General features: G+C 41.1%; 1 protein-coding gene across 1 annotated transcript; it reads left to right on the top strand.

The window, feature by feature from the left end:
• Positions 1-9,835: 9,835 nt before the first annotated feature.
• LOC145681925 (uncharacterized) lies at positions 9,836-10,345 on the top strand. Its single transcript, XM_081753526.1, has one exon. It carries the CDS (start codon positions 9,836-9,838, stop codon positions 10,343-10,345), a length of 510 nt encoding a protein of 169 aa, XP_081609652.1.
• Positions 10,346-10,675: the final 330 nt, after the last annotated feature.

Genomic DNA, 10,675 nt, shown 5'->3' with positions numbered 1-10,675 from the left:
CATATTGATGTATGTAAATTATATCAGATTGCACTACTGTAATACAAAGCAATGCCAAAGGCGTTATTCAGAGTTATATATTTTTATACATTTTGTACTTTTAAAGATTTTACATAAACATTATTCTTCTCGTGCTAAACCGAGTACTTCTACCAATATATATAGGTATATAGTGTATTTATAATTTATACACTATGTTAAGTGTGGCAAGTGCAAACCATCATATCTTTCATTTACGAGCCGCCACCGCTATCAATTTTACTTTCTTCTCTACCTAGAACATTGTTGAGCTTGCTTGGAAACAACTAAAATATATTTAATTGTTATTTATTTGTAACGGTGTTCGTCCGACGACATTTTCTTTGATAAGGACACCAGTGACCGCCATGACGTACAAAGCAGCCGCAGGTTCCCGTGTAAGCTATTTTTAAAATACCTGTATATATGATTAACATTTTTCGAAGGCAAAAGTAAGGTTACTTTTTTGAAGAGATCAGGGGTGTAGCCAGCAGGTTTAAGTAGGAGGGGCCCTTCGTTTTTGAAGAGGGGCCAGCTACAATGTATAAAACAAACAAACAAAAAAAAGCATGTGTTGCAGTTAGTGTTTTTTTTTAGACGTAAAAAATCGGAAAATTTTTGTTTCCTTCCGGAAAAGTAAAAACACTGTTATTTAGCTTATTATTATTATTATTATTATTATTATTATTATTATTATTATTATTATTATTATTATTATTATTATTATTATTATTATTATTATTATTATTATTATTATTGCTTTTTCTCTATAAATTGTTCCAGGTATTGTCCGTTTACTGTATTGTCCGTTTACTGTAGCTTGGAGGTGTGTTTTGACACAAAACCTGGCTAGCGAATCTTAGCAGTCCTTCCCCTTCTTTCCCCTTATCGCAGTGGTAACAGTGGCACTAACTCATCAACTTTAGCACTAGTAGGGTTTGGTATTTGCAAGTTGCGTAAAATTCGAAACAGTTTACTCCTTCTCTAATCAGGGCCCGTAACATGTGTGGGGCAGAGGAGGGGCAACTGCCCCCAGGGAGGTTCCCCGCCGTTCGAAGGGGCCCATTTTGAGGCAAAATTTTCTTAATCCATATACAATACGAACATGAAATTATAAATGAAGCATCAAACAGTTTCACTACATTACATAAAGCAGCGCACAAAAGGTAAATAAAACAAAAGTGAGTCGTGGGCCCACTTCAGTAAAAAACGTGTACTATTAGGGGCCCTAGAAATAACATTTATTCGTATGGTTTTGAGATTTGTCAATATTGTCCCCTGAATTAATTTGTCATGTATGGAAGGGGCCCAGGAGCGTAAGTAACGGCCCCGCAAACCTTGCCGTGAGGGAGGGCCACAGGTTCCGGGGGGACATAAATAGTAAGAGAAAGATAGAAAGAGGAGGGCCCTAGAATGAGAAAAAACTTTTTCTAGGAGGCCCAAATACACGTACTAATGCTTGCCCCCAGAAAAATCTAAGTTACGGCGCTGTCTCTAATGTGAATTTATTGGTACAGTTCTGCTAATACTTAACTATGATCAGATTGGTCTCTTTAAACCTTGGGTCGTGGAGAGAAACAATCTTACAGGAGGATAGTATTCAGATTTTATGAAGGTGGGGAAAAGAGAGCGAGGATGAGAAAGATGAGAAGAAAGAAAGAAAGAGAATGAAAGAATTCTACACTTACTTCATAATGAATTTAAACACATATAAACGAAAAAGGGATATCGGAACCCACCACCATAATATTTGTGGAAGTTTTGGCAACATTCTGGCGTAATATATTTCCCGCCAATTCTGGTGCCTCAGTGTTTGGCCCATTTCTGGCCTTACAGCAGTGGCGGATCTAGGGGACGATCGCCCCCCCCCCCGGAGAGAAAACTTTCTTATTTTATATATTTAAATAAAACCCATCCCAGAGTTTGGAGCTCAGCAGTACTAAAACCCACCGCCCCCCAGAAGTCCGTCCTGAATCCGCCCCGGCCTTACAGAAGCTATCGTTTAGGCATTCACCTTGTGGGACTGAGAAAAACCTTAATAAGGAATAGCAGCCAGAGCTGGGTTCATGCCCACGCTCGATCTACCTATTTTAATGCGTTTTTTGTGTTGGACAGTGTCTGGTAAGGGCACCCAAACAGGGTAAATGCGTACTGCTTTAAAATATTTACATGTTAAAATTCACTTTATACCGTACTTTGAACACTGAACACTTAATTCTATGTGTATTATATTCTTCTTACAGCAGCATGCTTTATTTCCTAATACTTTAGGTCTATGGTTGTTAGTATTTATAATTATTGCATCATACTAATTCTTCTCAAAGCTCGTTCAATTAGTATGAAATTCTAGACTTGGCAGTTTGCAACATTGCAAACCTTCACAAACAGGCAATAATGTGGGGAGAATATTTCCACCTAAACTCGCATCGAAATTCCTAGCCTCTGTTTACAATCAGTACAAGATGTTTCTGTCGCCTTATCATGAAAACAACGCTGTCCAGCGAACCTAACGGTCTTCGCGATCCCTGTTTATTGTTTACAATACAAACTGCATGATTCCAATATTGCCAGGTGTACAAGGTTTCGGCACACTTTCGAACAAGAACACTTGTACAAAATTGAGTGTGTATTATATGTAAGATTGTATTACATAATAACTAACTCGATTTGTCATAACGTTAATATCTCAGTCATCCGAAAAGCAGCAATTTATATAGTAATAATAATTGTTCTATGACTGTGCAGAAGTAGGTACATTCGGTTCGGCGATTTATGTGCCTGGCAACCATGAATTAACCATGTAGGGGTGAGAAGCAAGGTGTTGACGCTCGCTCTACAATTGTTGTTTGTAAACAATTTTCCATCCTAGAGTGAACGGACAATAGCTTGGCGCTATGTTTTGACACAAAACCTGGCCAGCGAATCTTAGCAGTCCTTCCCCTACTTTCCCCTTATAGCAGTGGTAACAGTGGCACTAACTCATCAATTTTAGCACTAGTAGAGTTTGGTATTTGCAAGTTGCGTAAATTTCGAAAGAGTTTACTTCTTCTCTAAAAAGGACATAACTTGTGTGGGTCAGGGGAGGGGCAATGGTCCCCACACGGAGGTTCCCCGCCGTTCGAAGGGGCCCATTTGGAGACAAAATTTTCTTAATCTATATACAATACGAACATGAAATTATAAATGAAGCATCAAACAGTTTCACTACATTGCATAAAGCAGCGCACAAAAGATAAATAAAACAAAAGTGAGCCGTGGGCCCACTTCAGTAACAAACGTCTATTATTAGGGGCCCTAGAAATAACATTTATTCGTATGGCTTTGAGGTTTGTCAATATTGTCCCCTTAATTAATTTGTCATGTATGGAACGGGCCCAGGAGCGTAAGTAACGGCCCCGCAGACCTTGCCGTGAGGGAGGACCACAGGCTTCGGGGGGCATAAATAGTAAGTAAAAGATAGAAAGAGGGGGGCCCAAGAATGAGAAAAACAACTTTTTCTATGAGGCCCAAATATACGTATTAATGCTTGCCCACCAGAAAAAAATCTAAGTTACGGCGCTGTCTCTAATGTGAATTTATTGGTACAGTTCTGCTAATAGTTAACTATATCAGGTTGGTCTCTTTAAACCTTGGGCCGTGGAGAGAAACAATCTTACAGGAGGATAGTATTCATATTTTAAGAAGGTGGGGAAAGTAGAGCAAGGATGAGAAGAAAGAAAGAAAGAGAATGAAAGAAACACTTCTACATTTACTTCATAATGAATTTAAGCACATATAAACGAAAAAGGGATGTCGGAACCCACCACCATAATATTTGTGGAAGTGTTGGCAACATAATATTCTGAAGGAATATATTTCCCGCCAATTCTGGGGCCTCGGTGTTTGGCCCAATTCTGGCCTTGCAGCAGTGGCGGACCCAGGGGGCGATCGTGGCGATTGCCCCCCCCCTCCCCAGGAAAGGAAACTTTCTCATATTATATATTTAAATAAAACCCAATCCCAGAGTTTGGAGCTCTTAAAAGTAGCTCTAAGTAGCAGTATTAAAACCCACCACCCCCAAGAAGTCCGTCCTGGATCCGCCCCTGCCTTACAGAAGCTACCATCTAGGCATTCACCTCGTGGGACTGAGGAAAACCTTAATAAGGAATACCGGCCAGAGCCGGGTTCATGCCCACGCTCGATCTACCTATTTTAATGCCTTTTTTTGTGTTGCACAGTGTCTGGTTAAGGGCACCCAAACAGGGCAAATGTGTACAGCTTTAAAATGTTTAAATGTTAAAATTCGCTTTATACTGTAGTTTGAACACGTAATTCAATGTGTATTATATTCTTCTTACAGCAGCATATGGTTTATTTCCTAATACTTTAAATCTATGGTTGTTAGTATTTATAATTATTGCATCATACTAATCCTTCTCAAAGCTCGTTCAATTAGTATGAAATTCTACACTTAGCAGTTTGCAACATTGCATACCTTCACCAACAGACAATATGTCGGGAGAATATTTCCACCTATACTCGCATCGAAATTCCCAGCTCTTGTTTACAATCAGTACAATATATTTCTGTCGCCTTATCATGAAAACAATGCTGTCCAGCGAACCTAACGGTCTTCGCACCCTCTGTTTATTGTTTACAACACAAACTGCCATCTTCCAATATTGCCAGGCGTACAAGGTTTTTGCAGACTTTCGAACAAGAACACTTGTACAAAATTGAGTGTGCATTATATGTAAGATTGTATTACATAATAACTAACTCGATTTGTCAGAACGTTAATAACTCAGTCATCTCAAAAGCAGCAATTTATGTAGTAATAGCACTTGGTCCATGAGTGTGCAGAAGTAGGTACATTCGGTTCGGCGATTCATGTGCCTGGCAACCATGAATTAACCGTATAGGGGTGAGAAGCAAGGTTTTGATGCTCGCACTACAATTGTTGTTTGTAAACAATCTTCCATCCTAGAGTGAACGGACAATAGTTTTTATTATGTTTCATCAAGAACTACTGAACCGGACCAAACATTATACCTTTGTGTATAACCATTTCAATTTAAGCCCTTGGACACACAACCTATCTATAAAGGTTACCAAGAAAGTTATATCGCTTTTTCACCCACCACCTTCGAACATCGATGTATTACCTCTGGCTAAGACTACCTAGAAGATTAAAGGTAGTCCCCATCAGCATCGACGATCTTCTGCCAACGTTCTGGGAGACCATGGATTCCATCGCGGTAGAACTTCGTGGAGCGTGAAGCGAAGAAGATATCAAGTGAATTTTGTATCTCTACTAGGGATTTGAACTGGCATCCTCTAAGGTGACTGTCCAAGGGATGGAACAGGTGATAATCGTACGGTGCAATGTCCGTGGAGTATAGCCGATGCAATAGTGTTTCCCATTCAAGGTATAGAATGGTGTCCCGGGTCATCCTTACCACGTGGGGGCTTAGCGTTATCCTGTAACACGAGGACCCGTTTGCGATTCAGAACTGTTGGCTCCACATCTTTGAGTTTTCCTTGGACACGGCTCAACTGCTGACAGTACACAGTTGCATTGATGCTCTGACCAACTGGTAGCAGTTTAAGATGCACGATGCAGCGAGCACTCCACCCAACATACAAGAGAACTTTCTTCTGGTATAGTGCTGGTTTCGACTGTTTTGGAACTGGTTCATGGATGCTAACCAATGATGGCGGCACCGTGGACCTTCGTACAGGTTCCACTTATCATCACATGTCAACGCCCTGTCCAGAAATGGCTTCTTCCTCAGACGAGACGACAAAGAAACACAGGTGTCTGTTCGCGTTGCCTTCTGGCCCGGAGTTTAATCATGTGGGATCCATCGACCCAACTTGTAGTGTTTCCACAGTTGATGGAGGTGCTGCCGAATGATTTCTTCACTCATATTGAATTGTAGTCCCAGTTCCTCACACGTCTGGCACTGTTAGCCTAAATTGTTGCTTGCAGATCTTCATTTTGTACATGTGTTGGTCTTCCGGCATGTGATGCGTCTTCGAGTGCTTCGTTACCGTCCTTAAACTTATTAAACTACCACTGCACTATCCGCCTAGTCACGACACCCTCACAAAAGGCCTGGCATATCTTCTACTTCATTGCAGCGTCATTTGACCCCAGTTTGAACTCGTACAGCATACACGCCCTTATGATTCTGTCCCATATTCACTCTGTCCTTACGCAAGTTCACGGAATAACTGAACTGTCACAACCAGTTAGTACGTTGGATATACCCACACCAACAACTGACCTTCGCCTTATCTCCATTCGCATTCAACTCACGGTGTGAGGGCCAATGGATCACATACCTCCACAAAAAGGGACAGAACATACTTGGCTACCTTTATACATAAACTGATCTTTGGAATTGCACTTAATTTCTTTAAGATTTCCTGACAAAAATATTTATTTATTATTCGTCACTAAAAAACATAATTATTTTATTAACAGCTATATATCCTGTTACACATCAAGTAGCATTAAAAAGAGCGAATGAAATCCGAACTGAAAAACTGAAAAAATACGTTATTTTCCACTAAATTTTCCATCTGATAAAAAAAATTTAAAAAAACACTAGTTACATATAAAAGATATATAATATCGTTACTAATTAGTTTAGTGCCGTTGTTTAATGGTAGCATTTGAAGTACCTTGTTAAAACATTTGACTTCAAACTGTCAAATATGAATCGCAGTAAATTGAAGACTTCGGGGCAAAAACCCGTCAAGTCCAAAAAGTGAGAGTGTAAAGGAGATAGCTTCACAAGGTTTTCTCGCCATCGGATTTTCTTCAAACTTGGCACATACTAGACCGAAAATAGACACTTTCTTTTTGTTTCTTTCGGGAAATAAGTTAAGGAGGCCAAAGGGCCCCTTTTCAAAAAGGGCCTCCTTGGTTAAAAGGGCCACATTAAAGAAATGAAACTCTGCCGATGGAAAGATGACTTAAAAATAGGAAATACGTGTTTTGTCGTTTTTGCGAGAATAGAGCTCTAGAGGGCAATGGCCCCCTTCGAAATAATAAAGGACACAACCCTTAGGAAATTGGATTTCCGTGGAATTGCTTGAAACCGTGATATGTTCTAGATGTTATGTTCCTAAGAAAACGTCTCAATAGGCACAACCACAAATCACTGACCGTTTGGCCACTACAGGGCCACTTTTTTGAAAACAACCGAATATAACAACATTCTGAATTTTGGTATAGTGACTAAAGCCGTGATGTGTTGTAGATATTGTGATCCTGAGAAAAATCTTAATGGGCATAACCACCAATCCAGAGGCGGCCTTTGGGGGTGGCGACTGGGGCATTCGCCCCAGGCCCCGCGATAGGATATTCTCTTGTCACAGTCAGCTCAAATATGCGGGGCCTCTGCAACATTCTAATGTACCGTAGTTTAGAGTTAAGTGAATACTTTGGCCAATAATACGGTGTGGTGGATTTCTTCGGAAACCAGTTTTCATAAACCAGAACTTCTTACTCAATATTTTACTTTTAGAAGCCTTAAATTCCCGAAATCTACACCATTACTATAAAAGCGTTTAGCATGATATTTTTGGTTTTAAAGTACCGTAATAATTACGCCCTTGAGTTTCGGATTAACAATGGGTCAGCAAACAAGGCGACGCTAATAGCATGTAGTGACTCTAAATGGCCTTACCTCAACTTTTCTTTGTTGTCGAAATAGAGTGAGAAGTCATGTTGTTTGTTGCTTTTGGGTCAGAAGAGTGGTCCTGTTGCTACGGACACCTCTGAGTCATCGCTTCCAAGAAATAGCTCCTATTGCACGCCTTGTGTAGCACCTCAGTTTGGCTTCGGAATTCGGACCGCGCAGTCGTAGTGAGATGTGGATACGTAATATTATGATTAGTGCGTGAATGTCTTCCGATTATTCGTTTATTGAACAAAGAATAAATGACCATCATGAGTGGCAGAGACAGAGACAAATTCCGTAAATACGAAAGTGGGGCTCCGAAAGCCAAGAAACGGAAATATAAAGATGATTTCATTCAGAAGCAAAAGGGATCTTTGGACAAGTTTGTTGTAGCGGTAAAATCAGCGGATCAACACCAAAAACTTGAGAACACGGATGATGATTTGTCTGTGACTGTGAGCGACCGGTGTGATGCGACAGACCAGGTTGTGATACCAAGTTTTGCTTCCGACGAAGAAAACAAACTAGCCGGTAACAAAACTGTTTCTACGCCGTGTTTTCCCACAAGCAACAATGAAAACTTGGTGCAATTCTCTGGGGACAACGTTGTTGCAACAGACCCAGAAAGTGACCTCTCCTGTGAAAGCGCGACCATTCCTCTGCATACTTCTGACATTCTTCAAACGACGAGCACACTGTTCGAGGACATATACGATCCAGGTAATTGGAAACATATTAACAGTGAAGTGCGTGACATGTTAGTGGAGAAGGGTCCAATCAGGTTAAGTGACTGTGAATACCCAAAGGACGACGGTAACAGACATTTTTCGAACAATTTCTTTACACAGAGGATGCCGAACGGAGAAACAGTGGATAGGCGATGGCTAAGTTATTCGAAGATCAGAGACAGAGTATTTTGCTTTCCTTGTAAGTTGTTTGGCACGACAGCTACTAGAGGCCAGTTAACAAACGAAGGCTGCTGCGACTGGAAGCATCTTGGCGATAAACTTCAGCACCACGAAGTTTCTGTAAATCACGTTAAGTGCATGACAGCGTGGTTGGAATCAGCTCGGAGAATGTCCAATGGTAGCGCAATAGATAACATAATGCTAGAACGAATTAGAAAAGAAAAGCTGCATTGGCGCGCAGTGTTAACAAGAATTCTAGCGATTGTACAGTACCTTGCCGAAAACAACAGCGCATTTCGTGGGAGAACGGAGAAACTTTATGCGCCGAACAATGGTCAGTTTTTAGGCTTAGTTGAGATGCTGGCCAAATTCGATCCAACCATGCAAGAACATCTCCCCCGAATTAAGAACGACGAGGCTCACGACCATTACCTCGGGCATAGGATCCAAAACGAGCTTATCGACCTGATGGCGTCAGAAGTAAAGGGGAAAATTATTGATAAAGTGAAACTTGCTAAATATTTTGCCATCATCCTTGACTGCACGCCTGATGTTGGCCATAAAGAGCAGATGTCCCTAATATTGCGTTTTGTGGACGTATCAGATCCGGAAGTGAAGGTGGTGGAGCACTTCATCAAATTTCTGGATGTGGACAACGCAACAGGAAAGGGGTTGTCTGAAGCTCTTCTTGCCGCACTGGCGAACCTCGGTCTGGACATCGCCGATTGTCGTGGCCAGGGGTACGACAATGATTCGAACATGAAGGGAAAACACCAAGGAGTTCAAGCGCACATTCTTCGCATGAACAGTCGAGCATTTTACACTCCGTGTGGCTGCCATAATTTGGACCTTGTTTTAGGAGACATGGCTAAATGCAACTCCCAAGCAGTGACGTTTTTTGGTGTCATACAGAGAATATATAAATGCTTTGCTGACTCGGCTGAAAGGTGGAAAATTTTGGAAGAAACCGTGCCTTTCATGACTACAAAATCACTTTCAGAAACGCGGTGGGAGTGCCTCCTGGAAAGTGTGAAAGCGCTGCGTTATCAGACGAAAGAAGTCAGGGAGGCACTGTTGACTGTCGCAGATACCGCCAATGATCCGCTAGTAAAAAGTGAAGCCGAATGTCTTGCAAATTATGAGCTCGAAAACTTCGAGTTTATTCTGGGCTTAATCATGTGATATGACATTTTATTTGCTGTGAATGCTGTCAGCAAAACTTTGCAATCAGCTGACATGCAGCTCGATGTGGCAATACAGCAAATCAAAGGCCTTGTTACTTTCTTGAGAAAGTGCCGGGAAACCGGATTCTCCGATGCTATGATCGCAGCAAAGGAAATTGCGTCCAAAATTAACGTAGCTCAAAAATTCAAGGAACGAAGAGTCAGATGCAAGAAAAAACAATTCGATTATGAGGGTAACGACGAAGAAACATCTTCGCCGGAGGAGTCCTTCAGAACAGGATATTTCTTATGGATAGTGGATCAAGCACTTACCCCAATGGAAAAAAGATTCGAACAACTGAAAGAGTATGCTTCAATCTTTGGATTTCTATACAACTTGAAGTGTTTGCGGTCATTGAACGACGATTATTTGTTAAAGTGCTGCATGGATTTGGACAACATGTTACGCGCAGAAGATTCACGCGATTTGGACGGAATTGACTTGTGCGCAGAATTGAAGATTTTTCGAGAAATGCTTCCTGATAACATCAGTGCCGCCCAAGAGTGTTTTCAGTACGTTTGACCCATTCGAGATTCATTTCCCAACATCGTTATTGCATACAGAATTATGTTGACAATTCCTGTGGCAGTTTCCAGCGCGGAATGAAGCTTTTCGAAGTTGAAACTTATCAAAAACTATCTACAATCAACAATGTCGCAAAGCAGATTGTGCGGTTTAGCTATTTTGTCCATCGAAAAGGAAGTTGCCTCAACAATGGACTACGAGGACCTTATCAACGATTTTGCACAGCGAAAGGCCAGAAAAGTGGACTTCCGTCTGTGACCGTCAAAGCAGCTGCTTCGTAAGTCAGTGATAGTTTTATTATGTGTTCTAGTTTGTTGATCTTGCATG

This window comes from Thermobia domestica, chromosome 3 (assembly GCF_964235325.1).
Source record: "Thermobia domestica chromosome 3, izTheDome1.hap1.1, whole genome shotgun sequence".
Classification (NCBI taxonomy): domain Eukaryota; kingdom Metazoa; phylum Arthropoda; class Insecta; order Zygentoma; family Lepismatidae; genus Thermobia; species Thermobia domestica.
Note: the sequence above shows the minus strand (reverse complement) of the source record. Positions and strands in the feature narration are given on the sequence as shown.

Bases quoted from the DNA above. Each gene is read 5' to 3' on its own strand.
- LOC145681925 (XM_081753526.1), top strand. From the start codon at position 9,836: ATGCAGCTCGATGTGGCAATACAGCAAATCAAAGGCCTTGTTACTTTC.